The 21,245-nt window shown below is 45.6% G+C and overlaps 1 protein-coding gene across 1 annotated transcript; it reads right to left on the bottom strand.

Moving 5' to 3' along the window:
• Positions 1 to 3,988: 3,988 nt before the first annotated feature.
• Positions 3,989 to 16,480, bottom strand: LOC311053794 (uncharacterized protein). The gene is made up of 9 exons (XM_084069479.1): positions 16,378 to 16,480; positions 8,890 to 8,960; positions 8,088 to 8,197; positions 7,675 to 7,766; positions 7,072 to 7,234; positions 6,617 to 6,770; positions 6,379 to 6,520; positions 5,724 to 5,863; positions 3,989 to 4,880 (listed from the first exon to the last, which is right to left on the bottom strand). Exons 6-9 carry the CDS (start codon positions 6,617 to 6,619, stop codon positions 4,644 to 4,646), a joined length of 522 nt encoding a protein of 173 aa, XP_083925605.1. The 5' UTR covers positions 6,620 to 6,770; positions 7,072 to 7,234; positions 7,675 to 7,766; positions 8,088 to 8,197; positions 8,890 to 8,960; positions 16,378 to 16,480; the 3' UTR covers positions 3,989 to 4,643.
• Positions 16,481 to 21,245: the final 4,765 nt, after the last annotated feature.

Raw genomic sequence — 21,245 nt, 5'->3', positions numbered from 1 at the left:
CGACGGGTTGACCTCGCATGACCTCGGTCCCTTAACCCTGACCTGACTGGGGGGGTCACTGCCAGTTGTCACTGTCATAGAGGGGACATCACAGAGCCTGGGAAACATGGGGGAGGGGGGAGGGGGAGGACAGGAGGGGAGAGGAGAGGTATAAATCAGTGGTTCTCAAACTTTTTCATGTCAAGGACCCCCAACTTGACACTTATTAGCCCGCGGACCCCCATTTGAAAATATATGCCAGGGACCCCCTTATGAGAAGATTTTTACGCCTCTAGCAGTGATTCTCAACCATTTTAATTTCAAGGACCCCCAGTTTGACATGCATTAGGGCGACGGAACCCCATTTAATGTCAGTTCTATCCCTGGGACCCCAATTTATATAGTAAAATCAATGTTAATTCTGAGTGCGTACAAAAAAACATTTGTACTCTCTCAGAGTTACAGACCCATAAGGGCGCATTTAGTTAGTTGGGGACCCCCTGGAACTCCCTCAAGGACCCCTGGGGGTCCCCGGACCACAACTTTGAGAACCACTGGTATAAACAACTTGAAACCTTGCGTCGTCGGGGCCCCGCCCCAAACAGTCAATCTCATAAAGTGTGCCAAATGCCTCTCTCTACATCTTCTAATTGCATGTTTTCTCCCCGCATACCTGTAATTATCCTGTGACTGGCGCTCATCGCGCCCCACTCTGAGGCAACCCTCACGCTCTCCAACCATAATGAAGCAGGGCTTCTAATGATTTACAACTGCTTTGGCATTAACACATACACTAAACAACTGCAGACATCAACTACTGGAGACAGGGAAATTATGTCCTTATCAAACCAATTATATGTCATCGAGAAAAACATATACACAAAGAGCTCCTGTCAAATTACACGAGATCTCTATCTTCGCTGAGTAAACCGAGTCTAGAGCTTTGACATTCGAATGATATCAAATAATTACATTAATTAAATACATTAGCAACGGTTAATCAAACAAAACGATTTAATTGATTATAACATGTATAAACATTTTTTTATATATACAGTAGGCTACAGTAACAAAAATAGCAAAAGTAGACAATTTAAAAGCTCGATCGAGTGAGTTTGTAGATTGGCTTCTTTCGCTTTCTTTGCGTGTCACCAGGGCCGGATTAACCCTTTGTGGTGCCCGGTACTACGACCCGTTTTGGTGCCCCCCCGGGACCGTTTGGTCAGCGGGGGGCGGGGGCGTGCGGCGTGGAAAACTGACGCTTCACTGCAACGTTTAAGTGCTCCTTCAGCATCCGGCGCTTCTAATTTTTGCCGCTTTTCGGCAATAGTCCTGTCTTCTTTCACTTTCTCCCCACCGTTTGGTGCCCCCCCCCCCCTCCCCAAGGTTGGTGCCCTGTGCTTCAGCACCTAAAGCCCTTCCGTTGATCTTGCACTGCGTGTCACCGCTGTATGACGAAGTGATTAATCAGACTAATCGATTTAGTCAATTATAAAATCAAAGCTATTTAAAATTGCGGGGGCGTGGCTTCCATTGGTTGACGTTTTAAAAGAAAGTGCTTCTGAATTATTCGAACAATCGAAAAGAACTAAAGCAACCGTTAGAACAATGGCTGAGAAAAGACTCCACATCATGCTGCAGGCCTAAATATTAGCGGAATAATTTTACCTGGCAGTGTGAAGCGGAGTAATTGCCCCCCCCCCCCCCATGTACATTAAAGTTCTCATTCCTCAGTCCAGTGTGATGAATATGTAACGTCCCTGTTAGAAGTGTTTATGCTTTGATTTATTTACATTTGTCCTCCTGACTGACTGACTGGAGCCTCCCAAGGACACATCACTCGGAGGGGAAGGGGGTGGTGGTGGGGGGGGGGAGAGAAGAGAAGAAAAGGTTGGATTTGAGCGCGGGAGTCATTTACATAAGTAGGCCATTGGCTCCTAATGGAGGCGTTTTGTTCAGGCGTTAACAAGGTGTCTCGCTGGGGTTCTCTCGCTCATTCTCTCGTTCATTCGCTCCTTCCTGTCGTCCGTCCCGCTCACACCACTCTGACATCCAGGCAATCAGCGCTGCGTTTGGGCTCCCTCTCTCTCTCTCTCTCTCTCTCTCTCTCTCTCTCTTTGTGGTGATTTACGAGCGCCCAGATTCATTTAAAAGCCATTGTTCTCCTCTGACGGATACCACGGCCCCTGCCGCTACGCTTACACACTCACTCTCGCTCTCTCTGCGGACCGCACACACACACACACACACACACACACACACACACACACACACACACACACACACACACACACACACACACTTTACCCACCACCCATCGCTTACTTATCTCTCACTCACTTACTTGCTCGATCATTCAACACCCACACACACACACACACACACACACACACACACACACACACACACACACACACACACACACACACACACACACACACATGCACACACACACACGCACACACATGCGCGCGTGCACACACACAGTGTGTGCCCATCAATCATGGAATGATGGCGGGAAGAGATTGTTATCCCAGTAACCATATTAACCCACAGAAGAATCCCCAACACTGTCTTATCCCGCACTGAATTAAGACACAGAGAAGAAGAAGAAGAAGAAGAAGACGAAGAAGCCAATGGAGAAAAGAAGAAGGACGAAGAAGCATAGAAGAAGCATGAACTGAAAAAGGACAAGTATGAAAGGGAGGGAAAGGGGAGGGGAATGAAGCAGAAAACAAAAGAAAACGATATAATTTGAGGCAACAATGGATGCGGGGCGATGTCATCTGTAGCTGGAGTCTCTACGGTGAGGAATACAAAAGACTGGATCGAAAAAACAAACAACGAACATCTCTCCGTCTCTCTCCGTCTCTCTCTCTCTCTCTCTCTCTCTTCCCCCCCCCCCCCCCCCCCCCCCCCCCTCTCTCGGTGAGCAAGGCGCCTGCGAACGCACCGGGACACACCTGTACTTGATTAAGAGTGTTTAGACTGTAGATGAGAGGAGGAGGAGGAGGAGGAGGAGGAGGAGGAAGAGGGAGGGGGGGTGGGGGTAATTTAGAGAGTGGGCTTTTTTATGAGAGCAATCATCTCCAATAAGGCCTGCTTGGGAATCTCAACCCCTTGGCCTGCATGCGCGAGACGCACGCACGCACGCACGCACGCACGCACACACACACACACGCACACACGCACACGTCTGTATTACTAAACTTGTGAGGACTTCAACATTTTAGGACAGCATTGAAAATAGCTGAACAATTGCTGAACAATTGCTGCACAAAATTGCCCGTATTGAAGCTTGTGCACTGTGCACGGCATCAGAGCACAACCAAGTATACACAGAGAAAAACACTGGGTTAGAAACAACCCATTCTGGGTTGTTTTTAGCCCATCCCCTGGGTAGTTATAGCACCGGCCCAGCAGTAGTTAATTTTACCCAGCAAGATGGGTTGGTCCGTTTTAACCCAGTGGATGAGTTAAAATATTCTACCCATGTCTGGGTTAAATTAACTGTATGTCTGAGTAAATGCAACCCATAGTATTTATTATATATTCTACCCATGTCTGGGTTAAATTAACTTTACATCTGAGTAAATGCAACCCATAGTATTTATTATATATTCTACCCATGTCTGGGTTAAATTAACTTTACATCTGAGTAAATGCAACCCATAGTATTTATTATATATTCTACCCATGTCTGGGTTAAATTAACTTTACATCTGAGTAAATTCAACCCTTATTATTTATTATATACTCAACCTAATTGTGGGTCAAATTATGTATCATTCTGGGTGGTGTTATCCAAATCATGTGTTAAATAAAACAATTATGGGTTTATTCAACAATATATGTGTTACTTTAAACTACAGTTTAACTACAAACCTATAACAAAATACATGCTAGATTTGGTGATGCAAAGCATAATGCAATAAACACAAACCATGCTGGATTCTTTTAGTCATTTTATATTAAAAAGCATTAAAAATGACCTTTAAACATTATCAAACATTTGCGTTCTATTAACCCATTAAGACCTGGAACGCATCGGTCTCATTTTAGACATGGGATAAAAAGCATTTTATACGTTTGCTATTCAAAGATAGATATACAAGCTCATATACAAGCACAATATACAAGCAGAAGCACATACAGTATATACATCTGCTATTTTTGAAAAATCCTGAAATTTGTGCAAACATTTCTGCTTTTAGACAAACACTCAAGTTCATCCTTTTAAATACCATAGCTGGCAATGGAACGACTGCATTCAGAACACATTCACATCCAAACAGCACCGACTCATTTTCAAAAGAATTACTCAACTTTACTTTTTGGCAGTCCTGCCAACAGAACAGAATGGAGATAAGATTTCTATATCAGTGGTTCTCACACTTTTTCAAGTCAAGGACCCCCAGAATTATATGTACCGTATTTGGCCGCGGACCCCCATCTCAAAATATGTTGTTCCAGGGACCCCCCCCCCAGAAGCAAAGATTTGAGCTCAATGGCCACCTGGCTAAAAAGGCTGCCGTCAATGACTAACGGGTACGTGGGTTGATTGGGTGGGTAATGTGTTGGGGGGTGTGTGTGTGAGCTCTACTGGCAAGCCTTAATTCTTGTGTGCAGAAACTCAACCATTTTGTTGGACTCTTGTAGTGGAATTACATAGATAATACTCTGTAGGAGTAGGACCTTTTGGGGTACTCAATGTCAAAAATGTAGTAGGCCTTGAAGCAGACGGCGACGGCCTGAAGAAGTTTGTCCTGTTTCAAAGCCTGTCCATCTATGATCGCGAAGACCTGAGATGGTTGTTGAGGGGTGTTGCCAAGTGTCAGGACGTAGGGTTCAGTTTGGCTGAGCTTGGCTGCTTGGAGATACTCCACCATGTTGGTGCCAGGCTGAAAAACACAGAAAAGTGAGAGTGAGTAAGGACAAAATGTCTACAAAGTACAGAAAAATAAGTGTATAATTAAAAGAAAAAATAATAATAAAAGGTGTCAAGGGCCCATGTGTTTTCATGTTACATTATAAGAGTTAACTTATTGTTAAACATATTCATTTTGCGTCTTGTCACTCCTATGGTACAAACATCAACACAGCATAGTATTGTGGACAAAATGGTATCCAACGATAACAAAATGTTCTTTAGTTTTGTCTCTGATAGGCTAAATCTTATCTACTGGTGGTCCATTGGTTGAGAAACAGTGAGAGATGTACTGTATAGACATAGAATGCATATAGTGTTAACTTATATCCCCCTCGCAGCACAACGGTGGTCCCTAGGTTGATTCTTAGTGAGGAGGGTGGTGGTGGTCCCTGGCTCATAATCAGTTGAAAACCCCTGCCTTATTAGATAAACCGGGAGGTATATTAACAGAAGGAATAAGCTTGTCCTGTTATACCTGTATTTGTAAAGCAATATGTTAAACTAGCAAAGAGTAGTAGTTAGCCTATTTCAGAGACATTTTGACAAGAATTAATCAATGTTATTGTTTCGGGTGGGGTGAGGTCATATCTAGATGACTAGTCAACTATTTGTCAACTTTTTAGGATTACTCGTCGACTAGTGAAGCGTCGTAGTTGTGAATGCCCTACTGTGTTCTTGTCCTCCCGCTGTGTGCTGTATATGCTTTGTAGATTACACACTCAATACTTACACAAACTCATTAATTACACAACAGGTATATGTTAATGTTAAAATAAAATGGAAAGTTTCCCTTTAGATGTGCTGGTGGACTTACAGGCTGATGATCGATGAAGGCCTTCTTGCACTCTGCAATGGTGTGGCGCACCGTTTTACTGCCACGGCCACGTCCAACTTTGTAAGCCGTTGGGGGGAGCAAAGCTGGCAGCTGCTGCAGGGCGAGATCCCCAATGTCATCTGTAGGAAGACATAGGTATCAATACGAGGTGGAACGGCATATCCTTTATTGTGTCATTCAATAGCCAACAAGAATGTAACCTATGCTGCTATGTGCAGCGGCTCTGCAGCTGGTTAGTTTGTAGTTTAGTTATTCCCACCATTGGGCCAGAAGCTGGCCTAACCATGACAGTTTACAAATGGAAAATAATTGACCAGTTGGGGTCCATTTGTTTCCATTTGTAACACTGTCACAGTTACAGACTTACGGGTCAATGTAGACCCCACTAAAGTAACCCAGAGAGTCCCAGGAATCCACTTTGAGAAACCCTGGTCTAGACGAGGCTATAGGAGGAAGGGGTGTGCCCACTGGTATTTGAAGGTGACACTACCTGAGAAGAGGAAAACCCTGGGGTACCTGAAAGTGTGTGCTGTGTGCATGCCACACCCACACAAAGAGGCTGTCAACGTAGTTGTGGACTCTTGACACAAGAGGGACTGTCCACTGACAAAGAACCATTTCAATAATATTTTACCTAATGTTAATCCTTCGACCGGCAACTGTAACTTCCGCTCCAGTCGTGCCACCTGCAGGATCTTCTCTGCATACACTGGGAGCCAGGTCTCGTAGAGTTTGGGCGCAGCGTCCGCATGTAAGAGAAGGAAGTCCTGAGCGATCTATAAAATGGAAAACATTTGAAGTCAAATTAAATGTGGCACACTACCAAAACATTATAAACAATGAATCATCACATGTACAATATTCCCTCTTACCATGCCGTTAGTTGTCAGGTGAGGATAGTGTTCCAGAATCTGACTGGTAGTCAGATCTCTGGTGTTGTCCTTTATCCACTTAGCCCTGTACACCGCAAATTACTTCTCAACCACTCCTTCAGCTGTACTGCCCGCTCGTCTGATATACTACATTCTGTAAAAAGAACAAAATGTTGTCGGTCACTAAAAGATGGATGTTTTGCGTAATCAGTCATCCTATCAGCAATAGTGTTAAAATAGTTCTAAAACAACTATAAATGCTATTGTGTGGTGTCTGGTCATACAAGCTACTGTAGTTCCAAAATTCCTCACATTCACTAAGATCAGGCTCTACTCAGATTTTCTGTCTGCAACAGTGTTCTCTAAACGTGCGCATGTTATGTTTTGGGAAAACTTAAGCAAGCAAATGTGCCACATTGTTGGAACTTCCTTCTATTTTTCCATTTAGTAATGACCTGGTATGACCGCTGTTCTAACAGGACCATCCTCGGGTGCTGGCTGTGGTGCTCGGCCATTCACCCTCAGCGCTGACTTCAGCTTCTTTCTGACGTTTCGCAGCCTTTCCTCCAGGTACCCAGTGGCTGGATGCCCCTTCCGCACTGGGGTGTACCATATGTCCTACCAAGAAATCAAAATGTTTAATGAATAGAGATTTGGCACATTTCGATTTTTTGACAGCATGTCCTTGAATTAGAACAGGGTTTTTCTGCACATTTGTCTGTCCCAAGAGAAGGCCAATTATTGTCCCTGCTTCCAAGGGCATGACAGCAGTGAAAATCACACATCACAGTAGTTTTTCTGAAAGGAGTGAGCTGTATTGTGTCTGTTAAATGGTTTAGCATTTTAAGCTCAATGTATGCTTCTCAACGGTCCGTTACTGAGAACTGCAGACCTACAGGCTGACCACATGTTGTGAGCTTGTAGACTTGTAGTTTTCAGTATCAGCGACACATCACAGCAGAGCATATATTGGGCTTACTAGGGGTGTCACCAGAATGAATAATACATTGAAAAGCAAAAAAAAAGGTTAAACACGAAAAAAAGGGGAAAAAACTCACGCTGCCACTGCTTGGTGCTTGATGAGTCTTTCAAGCAGGGAAATGCCTGAATTATGCTTGCTGCCATGGCCTTTTTGGTCTCCGTCGTAGGACTGTAAAACACAAATAGCACAACCATTCATCATATCAAGTAGTTCCAGTGCGTTGATTTCATGTAACTAATAAACCACTTTTAAAAGACAAAAAAAAAAAATCACCCGGTGTGTGGCTAACAAACTTAACTTCAGTCAGTCGTCCAGTGATTGTTGCACTGGTGCCTCTTAAAATGTTACTCCATGGTAGCTGATCTGAGCATGGTTAACAACTAGCAAATATATCCCTACTATAAGTCATATTTTAGCTCTCAGGTAAAGTTAAAACTTGGGATTTGAAGCAAGTGTATGCCATCTTCCCGAAATAAACTATTTACTTACAAGTTCTCTAAATTGTTTTAAGAACTTCAGCCTAGGGCCTGCTCTCGGGATCAGCTGTTTGATGGTGGAATCATCTAACAGAAAGAAACTTTCCTGATCAATCCCCTCATCTGAAAAAAAGAGAAAAAGACACATTATTTTTCCAACAGAGGAACAGAAAAAAAAATTGAGTACATGGGTTTCATCTGTAGTCATCTACAGTACCTGCGATGATGAGGACCAACACAGATGATTTAAATGAATTAATTACTTCTACTGCAAATGATAACCCTCAGCAAAGCTAATCAGACAAATTTCATCACCTGGTTTTGGTCCTCAACATGACTGGTTAGAGCAGTGGTTCTCAACCTGTGGGTCGGGACCCCCCACATATTGTGAAACTGTTGCGAGGCATTATGAGCCTGTAGATTGTCTATTTTCACAATATGTATCCGTGTAAAGAAGTCAAACAAATGGGGGGTCCACAATTCAAATATTATAAAAAAAATTGGGGGGGGGCCTGAAAAGGTTGAGAACCCCTGTGTTAGAGGAGTACAAAAACCATGACCATTAACTCAGCAGCCATGTTTGGTGCTGAGCAAACAGTTTGAATGACAACCAGCATCCTATTTCTGACTGACACAGATGATATTAACCGTAATCAACCTGGGTTCATCTGCTGGTCAATTGTTGTCAGTTAATCAAATAGTATAGCACAGATAATGTATATGCTCAATACAAATGTCAAGGTACATTACAAAAAGCAGTTGTCAACTCCATTAATGTGTGACAGCAATGTATGTGGATGGGAAACATATTGTACCTCTAAATATGTCTACCAGATCTGGTAACTGCCACTCTGTCAGTTTTTCAAAGACAAAGTTGTCCATCGATCTGAAACAAACACAAAGGAAATACAATTGGTGTTATACCTGTTCAGATATCAACATAAAAGCAAAGCAAACTAGCAGCAGAATACTATGTGCTATGAATATGAACCAAATGGACCCTTACAGCTCTATAACTCTCAGAGTGTACACATGGAAATCTAGAGAAAGATGAAGCAGGGACCCCTTAGCTGAGAGACAGATGAAGCAGGGACCCCTTAGCTGAGAGACAGATGAAGCAGGGATCCCTTAGCTGAGAGAGATGAAGCAGGGACCCCTTAGCTGAGACAGATGCATTTCACAACATGTGCCTCTCACAGTATTTAGCTGCCCAAGCAATTGCCTATTCAAATGAGCATTTTAGTGCAATACCAGCAATGATAAACTGTTTTTACAGCTTTAGTAAATGTTATGTTCCATGCTTCAACCACAATTCCCACAATAATGTTAACACCACCCTAATACAATAATGTCTCAAATGAAATAATATAATGGGGTAGATTTGAATGGTGCTAGAGTACAGAGTGAAAGGGTTAGAATGGTTATACAGTCAAGGCAGTGACAGGGTTAGAATACAGTAAGATGACTAAAATATGCCTAAAACTAAACAAAATGCTGCTGTCAAAATCAACACTAGTTTCAAATAAAGAAAAAAACACATCTGATTCTTTCTATTCTGTACAGGCAATTATTTTTCGTGTACTGTGGGGGGGGGGGGGGGGGGGGGGGGGTCCCCTCGTGATTTTGAAGGGGTCCCCAGATGACATTGAAGTAATAATTTAAGTACTTAGCATCAAAAGTAACGGAAGTTACGAATGTAACTATGGTTCTGTGAATTCCCGGATGACTGCCAGTAGGCAGTTACAGTAGTGAATAATGCCTCTCGCGCTCCGCGCAGGTCGAGTATTTATATAAACAAAGTCATGTGACACGTAGGCTACCTGTGCGTCCGCCGTCCCGGCTACATAAGCACATGATAGCCTGCGCGCGGCCTCTAAGAATCTTCTCGCCCTGAAAGATTCCGAGTGACCAGTATTACTGGCAGTCATCCGGGAATTCACAGAACCATAGTTACATTCGTAACTTCCGTTCTGTTTCATTCCCTCCTGACTGCCAGTAGGCAGTTACAGTAGTGGATGACTTATACCACAAGTGTCACGAGGAATTGCACCCACCTCCTAGTCTGCCGTAGCAGCCAGCGGCAGGATCGCTGACGCCAGTGAGGAACCAGAGGCCACGTCAAGGCGATAGAACCTCGAGAAGGTGGACGGCGCTGCCCAAGATGCCGCCGCACAGACGTCTGTCAGTGACACCCCCTTCATCGCCGCCCAGGACGTGGCTACGCCCCTGGTGGAATGGCAGATGACATTTGAAGGGGCAGGTTTACCGGCTATGTCATAAGCCTTCTTAATTGCGTCAACTACCCAGTGGGATAGCCGCTGTTTAGACAGTGCACATCCCCTATTCTTTCCGCCATAGCAGACAAATAGCTGCTCTGAGCGTCTGATACTCTGCGTTGCTTGAATATATAGTCGCAACGCACGGACTGGACACAGTAAGTGGGCCCTTTCCTCCACCTCGGATGTAAACGGGGGAGGATGGAATGCCGCCAACTCTATGGCCTGGTTAGTATGATTGGGGGGCAATACCTTAGGTAGGAATGAGACATTCGGCCAAAGTGTAACCCCAGAGTCGTTCGCCTTCCAATGAAGGCATACTGGACTAATAGAAAGTGCGTGGAGCTCACTCACACGCTTAGCTGTCGTGACTGCTAACAGAAACGCAGTCTTAATGGATAAAGAGCTCAAGGACGACCCTGCCATAGGCTCAAAGGGCGCCCGGCTCAATGCCTGCAGGACCAGAGGTAGGTCCCAAGTTGCAGCACGCCCCACCCTAGGGGGGCGTAACCTCTTGGCACCGCGCAGAAACTGTGTCACCCAGTAATGCGCACCAACTGACCTGCCATCAATATGGCTATGATTAAATGATATAGCGGCCGTGTGTACCCTCAACGTGGAGGCCGCACGGCCGGCATCAAGTAGACACTGTAAATACTGTAGTACATGTTGTACAGGGCAAGAGACTGGGTCTAGACCCCTGTCGCTGCACCACGATGAGAAAGCAGCCCAGCAATTAGAGTACACCAACCTCGTGGAAGGGGCTCTTGCACTCCGCAAGGTCTCACATATCGATGGGTCAAGCACACTCAAGAGTGACTGATCCCTCTCAATGGCCATACCCAAAGCTGAAGGAGGCTCGGTGATGGATGCCATACCTTCCCGTCCAGCTGGGACAGGAGGTTCTCCCTCACTGGAAGCTGCCAAGGATCCCCGTCCAATAGACTGAGGAGCGTTGAATACCACACTCTCGAGGGCCACTTGGGGGCCACCATGAGAACTCTGTGATCTGACAATCGCACCCTGTGAAGCACAGGCAACAACAAGGGGATCGGAGGAAACGCATACAGGAGCGCTCTCGGCCAGATGTTGGCGAGAGCGTCCATCCCAAGTGGCGCACTGGCCTCTGCCAGGCTGAACCACAGAGGACAATGAGTTGTGCCCTCTGAGGCAAACAGATCTACACGGGCTACCCCGTACCGATCCCAAATCAGCTGCACCACCTGGGGGTGCAATCTCCACTCCCCAGAGGGCAGTCTCTGACGAGACAGATAATCTGCCACAGAGTTTACTCTGCCTGGCAGGTGCATTGCCCTCATCGAGGGAAATAGAGGATAAGCCCATGTCCACAGTCGCTGGGCTTCCCTCAGGGACTCCAGAGACCTGGTCCCTCCTAGATGATTGACATGATACACCACTGAGGTGCTGTCTGTCCGAATGAGCACATGCTTCCCCCTGAGAAAGGGTAAGAAGTGCTTCAGCGCCAAGGAAACAGTCCGGAGTTCTACCACATTGATATGGCGTCCTCTCCACCGAGAGCACCATACCCCCTGGACTGACCTCTTCTGCCATACCGCGCCCCAACCTTGAGGCGAGGCATCTGTTGTCACTACCTCTCGTCTCGCCGGGACTGAGCCGAGAGGAACCCCATGCAGCAGGAATGCATTGTCCCGCCACCGGCGGAGATAACCAAGGCACCTGCGAGTGACTCTGACCTTGACCCCCCTGTGTAGACAGGGGTCCATGCGAAGGCCATTGAACCACCTCTGTAGTGGGCGTAGATGTAACAGCCCAAGAGGAGTGATCGCTGAGACTGAGGTCAGCATGCCAAGCAGTCTGAGCCATGTTAGGACAGTCAACATTGCCCCCAGGCGGAAAGACCGCAGGAGGTTGTGTATCTTTTCTACCCTCTGTGTAGTCGGTCGCGCCTGCATCGATACCGATGCTAGGGACATGCCGATGAAGGTGGTCTGTTGTGTCGGAACCAACGAGCTCTTCTCGAGGTTCACCGACATGCCCAGTGCCTCGATGTGAGCGAGGACCCTGGATGTCACCCGTTCCGCCTCCCTGAAAGAGGGGGCGCAAATGAGCCAATCGTCGAGGTAGGGAAGTATCTTCACTCCTGACAGGCATAGCGATGTTAAGGCTGCCCTCATACACCTTGTGAAGATGCGGGGAGCTAGAGACAAGCCGAACGGCAGAACGGCAAACTGGTAGACTTGGCCTTGAAAGGCAAAGCGGAGGTATTTTCTGTGCTCTGGGTGTATAGGCACATGAAAATACGCGTCCTTGAGATCTATTGAGGTGAACCACTCCCCCTGTGTGATCGTCTGCAGGACGTCGATTGTGTGAAGCATCCGAAACGGAAGGACCTTGAGGTACACGTTCAACCTTCTTAGGTCTAGTATAGGCCTGAGAGACCCGTCTTTCTTTGGGATGAGAAAGTAAGTTGAGTAGAACCCCTCGTTCTGTGAACGTGGGTGAACTACTGTTATGGCTCGTTTGTCCAAGAGCTTGGCCACCTCTTGGGCCAAACACTGGGCCTTCACGGGGTCTGTGACCGAGGTCACCCTGACCCCTGAAGGTGGTGGGGGTCGGCGGCGGAACTGCAACCTGTAACCTTGAGACATTGTTGTCAAGACCCATGCATCCTTGGCATGGTCTGCCCAATAATTCAGGTGCTGCTGTGAAAATCTTCCCGCCGCCGGCCCCCGACCCTCAGGCTGTGCCTGGAGGGTTATTTGGGGGCTTGGGGGGCGCTGGTTATGCCATTGCCCACGCTGGGGCTGGCGAGGTGGGCGCCGCCCACCTCTGGACTGATGTTGCCATCTGCCTGCAGCCGCCTGGTCCCGTTGCCAGGGCTGCGGCTGAGGATTCAAGTAGCCTGAGCGTCGCGGGTCCCGCGCGCCACGTGGCTTAGAGGGTCGAACAGGGGGGGCCATCATGCCTCTACCCCGTTGACCCCAGGCTTCTGAAGCCTGTCGTGACTGCTGCCTACGTTCTAGTGCTTTGTCTGCCTCTGGCCCAAACAACTGGCCCGGCACAACAGGGAGCTTCCGCAGCGCCTTTCTGCATTCGTCAGACATAGGCGCCTGAGCAAGCCACACCTGACGTCGTGTCACGACCAGGGTGGACATCAAACGGCCAAGTTCACTTGACATTAAGCCGAAGGTCTCGAGAGCCACATCGTTAATGTCGCCCAACTCACTCCCTGGTTGCCCGCTCTCTAAAATCTTGGACTGGGCGAGGAGGAGCACAGAGAGAGAGTTCCCCATACGGGCCATGCAGGCAGCGGAATCATATGCCTTTGATAGGAGGCCATCAGTGACCCGGCACTGCGAGCTGGGACAGCGGGCTGTGTTCTTCAGTGCCTCATCTGGAGGGAGAACCAGCGCCGCAATGCACTGGTCCACAGGAGGTATGTGAACCAGTCCATGTTTTTCTGCCTCACTCATGGAGGCCAGGGCTCTTGCATCCTTGCCTCGGTGGGCAGGTGCGCCTGGATCAGCCCAACACTGCTTCAGCTGACTTAAGTAGTGAGGCGAGGGTGGGACAGCAAAGGGTGGAGCCACAGCCACCCGTCGGAAGAACGGGTTACTCACCACCTGAGCGGCCGGTGGCTCATCCAAACCGACCTTAGCCAGGGCAGCACGCAGCGTTGCACGCAATGTGCAGGGCCCGTCTCCCAGCTCAGTGCTTCCCGAGCTCCTGCGGGAAGTCTCTGAGCCATCCTCAGCCTGCACACTCCCAGGCTGGGGAGTACCATGAGACCCCTGGTCGGGGAAAGGGTCGTACCTGGGGCTATAACCCCCGTCATGGAACATAGAGTCTGAAGCTGCAGTTGACAGGACGTCAGCATTGTCTTCCCACAATTCCCAGGCCGCCTGGTGTGGAGGAGGTGCTGGAGGCAGGCGAGGCAGTGGCTGCACCATTGCCTTAAGGCGTTCTACTTCAGCTCGCAAATCGTATCTCATGGCGATATGGAGCTGTGCCAGTTGCCGCCGACTTCCTCGGGTCAGGGTCACCGCAAGACCTGCGCTTGCGCTTTTCCCTCCCACCGGAAGGGACCCCAGAGGGTGGAAGGTCTCCCCCTTTGTACAGGAGGTTCTCCACCTCACGCAGCCTGGCCTGTCTCACAGAGAGTGGCAGGATGCTACAATTCATGCATGCCTGGTCAGTCAGAGCTTCCTTAAGATGACCGATACCCAAGCATGATGGACACAATTCATGGCCGTCCTCGACCTGAAGGTGAACCTTACAGGACGAACACTCCATATCAAGTCAGTTGTGTAGCCAGGCAATACCAGCGAGAGCTGCACACCACAAGTGTAGCTAACCAGACAGGCTAAAGTAGCTTGCTGTTAGCTTATCAGGCTAGGAAATCTGAATACTAACCAGAACGTCCAGCAGATCTGATACTCACCTTCAACAGTTTAGAACAGCCTAAATGTCAATCAGGTGTTTAACCAGGCAATCCTAGCGAGAACTGTGCAGCCACAGTACGCGTCAGGAACTTCCAGTACCTTTAATTAATTGATTATTATTATTTTGAATCAATTATTTTTTTTAATTAATTTAACTTTTAATTAATCAAACAAGCTATTATAGCTAGGTAAATCAGGCGAGTGCTGTGGGCAGCCCACAGCACGCCGACACCTAGTGTGGAGGAATCACTATCACAACACTCTGTGTAAGACAGTGTGTGTGTAGCTGGTGAACGAGCCACGCTCGAAAATCCTCCCGATAGATAAAGAAAGAGAGGAGGAGATAGTTTGACAACCACAGCCTTAAGAGGGCAATAAATTGCGCTCTCGACAACAGTCACAGGCAGGATGTCAACTCACCAAACAACACGTAGTGTCTTACTCTCTTTGGACCTGCAAAACAAAGAACCGATGCACGGATTCTCCGGAGCAATACCTACCCGCGATGCACGCCAGGTAGCGAGAAGTTCAAAGAGGCCGCGCGCAGGCTATCATGTGCTTATGTAGCCGGGACGGCGGACGCACAGGTAGCCTACGTGTCACATGACTTTGTTTATATAAATACTCGACCTGCGCGGAGCGCGAGAGGCATTATTCACTACTGTAACTGCCTACTGGCAGTCAGGAGGGAATGAAACAGAATCAACTATATACAAAAAAACATTGTCGAATCATCAAAATATAAAAGAGGCACAAATTGTGAAAATAGCAGATCTACAGGCTTTTTACAGAAGTCACATAGACAAGCCACAAACACCCAACAAACTACAATACCACATTTCAGTAGCCAGATTTTGTAGGCACATTGAGAGGACAATGTGTTCAGCACGCATTATATAGTCTATACACCAGGGGTCTTCAACGTTTTCAGGCCAAGGACCCCCTAGCTGAGAAAGAGATGAAGCAGGGACCCCCTCTATATAAAATTGTTTCAGATTATTTATTTTTTTACTTGGCCTGCTCTTTTTTCCCTCTACACCTATACCTCTTTGCCAAAAAATAGCAGATCTACAAGCTCAAGAGGCATTGTGAGCATGTAGATCTGCTATTTTTGGCTAAAGTTCTCCTCAGAAAAGTGATGCTAGGGTTCAAGTGGTTAATGTAAAAAAAAAAAAATCTTATCACAAAGATTTGGCGGACCCCCTGTAGTAACTCTGAGGACCCCCTGTTGAAGACCCCTGGTCTACACGTCAATAAATATATAAAGCAACTAGGCTATGCTTTTGTTGTGTGGCCATAGCTAGTTAGCTGTGTAGCCATGGCCTGTCACTCTCAGCAGACTGTGCATGCTTGAACGGCAACGTGATGTGTTTATAATAGAAATTAGAGATCAGACCAGAGTTCAGAATGTATAAAAGAGCCAATTGTACTCGCGCCAAACATTTGAGTCCACACAATTCAAAGCCAAAGTAGCTTAGCTTAGCTGCATGGGCTAGCATAGGCCAGCAGCACATGCTCTGCATGTTTAACACGACGTAAAGGCATGCTAGAAACGTTGAGACAATAATATAGTGCAAAAAGTTAAAATAAAACACTATTTTACCTTGAACGGAGTTCTGCTTTCGTGCCGTTGTTTGGAAATTGCGACGCACCAACGTTGTGGCTCTCTCTCTCTGCATGGGTCGTGCTCCCAGCCTGTGTATGTAAAAGTGACGCTGCGCGCGAGGAAGGAGGAAGTGAACGAGGACTGGAGGGAGGCGGGGTGTGGAGGAATTTGACCGGATGTGGAGGGCGCATTCCACACTTTTAGGATTCTGAATGAAAATAGTTGTGTGCCATTTAATTTATAAATAATTATAATAGTAAAGGAACATTCCTTGATCCATTAATTATATTATATTATATACCCACTTCACTCTCAGGATGTTTTAGCCTACTAAAAGTGGTGATACCACAGTATTATTTTAATGCACATAAGATATGTAGTTTTAAATTTAATATAAATCAACACATACATACTAAAACAACATTTGTTTAAGCTGATTTTACGAATATGCCGAAAATTCATGTAAATTGGTCAAAGTGGAGAATCATGTCTCCAGGGTAACGTGGGCACTTGGACAACTGGGCCCAGCTTACAGTACAGTATTGTATCATACATTACAGTACAGTACAGTACAGTACAGTAAAGTAGAGTAGCATGCATTACAGTACAGTAACATACAGTTCATTACAGTACAGTAACAGTACAGTACAGTACAGTACAGTACAGTACAGTACAGTACAGTACAGTACAGTACAGTACAGTACTTAATTAAAGCACTGCTCAGTTCACACAGGTGTGATTTTTAGAGTGAACACAGTCTCATTCCCAAGAAGTCACATGTTGACATTTTGTGCAGAACCCCTTCCAGTCAAATTTCAATTAAACGTGCGGCGTCGAGCACATTTTCTGGAACTAATCGCTCCAGATATTTTTGAAAAATCTGAAACTTCACTCAATCCATATTGAGAGTAAGCCGGATTTAATGGCACCGGGCCTGATTTTTTAGGACACTGAAAAAGGTCAAAGGTCAGCAAAAAGACTGCAAAGCTGACAATCTTTCCCTCTCAATAACTTGACAACGATAAGGACTTGGGGTCTAATTTCGAGATATGTTGTTCAGTTTTTCGAGACGAACAAGTGGATATCTTATATGTCCTGGTACGACACTTTTCAAAATTTCAGATCTTCCTTCAGGATGGTGTTAGGTTGTATACCCCTATGTACCTTCCGAAAGTGGAGGAAGCCAACTTAGGAGTGTTGTACCGGGACAAACAAGATATCCCCTTGTTCGTCTCAAAAAACTGAACAACATATCTCAAAATCGGAATCCAACTCCTTATCGTTTCCGAGTTATTAAACGAGATAGCGAACCTGTAACCCTAATCAATTAAGAATTAGGGTTGGAGAACGGTAAGTCTGTGTGTGAGGAGAGTTATATTGACGCGTTCAGGGCGACGCGCTGATCAATAATCTGGTTTTTGATTTGGTTTTCGACCCTTACTTTTCCCTGTAGATACATATTTATGATTATCTTAAAGACGATTTGACAAAACTTTACAATTCTGACATATGTCAGTCTACCCACCGATACGAATCGGTTGGTACCAGGCCCGAACCGGTGGCATGCACGGTCCGCGCGTGATCTTAAAAAAGCAAATGAAAATATAGAGCAGGCTTCGATTTGAGGCCTTCTGCACCAAGTGAGTCTCCATGGGGTCACCGGTTCAAGTCCGGGATGGTGCTGTTGTTATTATGCTGCTACATTGTCTGAAGGAAGCCAAACCAAAATAAGTTTTACTCTTATGTACCTGTACACAAGATTTAACAATAAAGTACAACCTTGAGTCTTGTCAAGAGACAAGAGTATTAATCTACCACCAGTCACCAGTATGGCTACATATTATGAACACATTGAACACTGAATAAAAACGGTACTCCATCCGCAAAGTAGCCGACTTAAGCCAATAAAACAAAGTAAGCAAAGTTCACTTGTGAGCTTGTCGTAGCAGAGTAAAAAAGTGGGTGAAATTTGTTTTTGTGCATTATTAATTATTATAATATTATATAAAATTATTATCTCCATAATATTATGAGCATCTGTAATTAAGTATACACAAGATAAGTGATCATTTAACCAACTGAAGTCTTCAGGGTACACACACAATCAAGAAGGCAAAACATACAATTATATTGAAATGTTTGCATTATCCCAGATTCGAACCAGCTAGCCCATTGGATGGTAGAATTACAGTCCTGGAACAATACCGCTAGACCACCACAACACTAGGCTGGATTGAAGGGAAGTCATAGATCACAACTCATTCACTCAAATATACAAATAAAAAAAAAGATAGATATATAGACACATTCCGTGCGTATTGTACTAGTTCTGCACAAAATGTCAACATGAGACTTCTTGGGAATGAGACTGTGTTGTGTGAGCAGAAGTGGAATAAAAAAGACTCAACTTGAGTGGGCTCACTGAAGAATTTGACTGAACATACTGTACGATTTTAATTATGCCAACTTCCATGTAGTTGAGACGTTATCAATGAATTATTTCAAGTTAAAATGACTTTTCGCACAAACCTTTGTTGTATTAAAAAGGAAAAGTTATGATAACAAGCAATGGTCTTAAAACAACCCATAGTGAGTACTTGGGTTGACTCAGCCAATGGGTTGTACAAAATTACCCATTATGGGTTATGGTTAACCCATGATGGGTCAGCCATAACCCATGTACTGAGTAAATGGGTTGACTCACCCAATGGGTTGTACAAAATTACCCATTATGGGTTATAGTTAACCCATCATGGGTCAGCCACGTTGACTCACCCAATGGGTTGTACAAAATTACCCATATGGGTTATGGTTTATAATGGTTAACCCATGATTGGTCAGCCATAACCCATGATAGGTCAGCCATAACCCATAATGGGTCAACCATTTGATAACCCAGCATCTGGGTAGATAAATAACCCAGCATTTTTCTCTGTGTACTAAATGGAAAACTCAAACCCCAGAACTTAAGACGTAACATTTAAATGCCTATTCCTAAACCCAACCTGAATCTATTCCTAATTGTAAACCTAACTCCGCCAAATCTGTAAAACCATAAAACTTGTGAGGGCCAGGAAAATTGTTCTCATATTGTCAATTTCTCAAATTTCTGCTTTACCTTTGAGGACATTTTGAAGGACCTCACAAGTATAGCAATACAAGTACACACACACACACACACAGACACACACACACACACACACATGCACTCGCGCACACGCACACACACGCACACACGCACGCACACACACGCACGCACACGCGCAGATCCCTTTACATCTCCTGTGTGTTTGATAGCGGCCGGGGTTTAATCAGGGCCAACTACATTTTAATCGCATCGCTCATAAGTGGACAACTTGTATTAATTCTGGGCGATGAAGACAAGTCGGCCTCCCACCAAGTACATTGTATCCAGTTAGAGTACATTGTATCCCGTTAGAGTACATTGTATCCAGTTAGAGGCTCCGCTCTGTCCTTTTGTGTGGGAGATTAACTTCTCCTCCCCGACTCCACTGTTCTGTTCTCATCTGGAGGCCGGCCGCACACAGGGAACACCGAGTACATTTACTCAAGTACTGTACTGCACTGTACTTTTACTTTACTTGAGTATTTTCTATGCTTCTATACTTCTACCCCACTACATCTCAGGTAAATGTTGTACTTTTTTTTACTCCATACAGTTATTTGACAGCTTTAGTTACTATAGACACTTTTCAGATTTAGATCATCATACGTACATTAACCAATTGTTGCCTTATTCTGTACTTCGGCTCTACAAGCACACAACGTCTGCACACAAGATTTTGAAAGACTTTTGACAAATGTGAACACTTCTATTTCGGAAATGCAAGTTTATTCTTATGTTTATTGTGTACTTTTACTCAAGTAACATTTTGAATGCAGGCTTTTTACTTGTAAAAGAATATTTGCTACTTTTATTGTACTTTTAAGTTAAAAAAGATAATCTGAGTACTTCTTCCACCACTGGGGGGGGGGAGAGAGAGAGAGAGAGAGAGAGAGAGAGAGAGAGAGAGAGACAGACAGAGAGAGAGGTCGGAAAGGAAACATGGTGAAAGAACCAAAGACAGAAAATGAGAATTATAGAGTGTAAGAGAGAGAGGTGGAGAGAGGCTTGGAAAAGACATAATGCAGTTACATCATTTAATGAGATGAGCTCATATGCACACAAATACAGTACATGTGCACACAGGCACATAAGCACGTACACACACACACACGCGCGCGCGCGCACACACACACACACACACACACACACACACACACACACACACACAGCACCGTAGAGGGCATTATGAGTTCTCGCAATCATTAGATTAGAATGCTTTACCGCAAGTGACTTTTATATGAGCGAGGGAGCGAGGGGGGAACGCGGAGACAGATGTAATCAAACAGCCTGTACTAAACTGTAGTTAAGTGTGCAGGGGTGCGAACACCTCCGCCCCTGTAGCAGCCAGACAGACAGCCACCACGCTGCAACCCCTACAGCAGAGGTCTTCAACGTTTTTAAGCCAGAGGACCCCCCTCTCTGAGAGAGAGAGATGAAGCAGGGACCCCCCACTGTATATTGCATAGAATTGTGTTACAGATAAAAAAAGTTTTTTCGTAGATGTTAGATTCGTGTTACTGTGTATTTTCAGACATTTAACCACTTAAACTGTCAATACTTAGTAAACTTTCACTCTGTACAGTCTGCTCTTTTGCCCCCTCTCTTTGCCGAAAATAGCCGATCTACAAGCTCACAGAGCTTGTCAATCGGCTATTTTCGGCTTAAGTTGTCCTTGGAATAGGGATGCTAGGTTTCAAGTGGTTAATGTAAAAAACCAAGTTCCTATCACGCATTGATT

Source organism: Gymnoscopelus microlampas (genome assembly GCF_963454915.1).
Source record: "Gymnoscopelus microlampas genome assembly, chromosome: 10".
Lineage (NCBI taxonomy): Eukaryota > Metazoa > Chordata > Actinopteri > Myctophiformes > Myctophidae > Gymnoscopelus > Gymnoscopelus microlampas.
The sequence above is the reverse complement of the archived record's forward strand: the minus strand, read 5'-3'. Positions and strand labels throughout refer to the sequence as shown.

What these genes read in the sequence shown, in the direction of transcription:
- LOC311053794 (XM_084069479.1), bottom strand. An exon ending in GGTCGAAGGATTAACATTAG is followed by an intron (nt 5,864 to 6,378) that starts GTAAAATATTAT and finishes GTCTTCCTACAG; the next exon opens with ATGACATTGGGGATCTCGCC. An exon ending in CCTTCATCGATCATCAGCCT is followed by an intron (nt 4,881 to 5,723) that starts GTAAGTCCACCA and finishes TGTGTTTTTCAG; the next exon opens with CCTGGCACCAACATGGTGGA.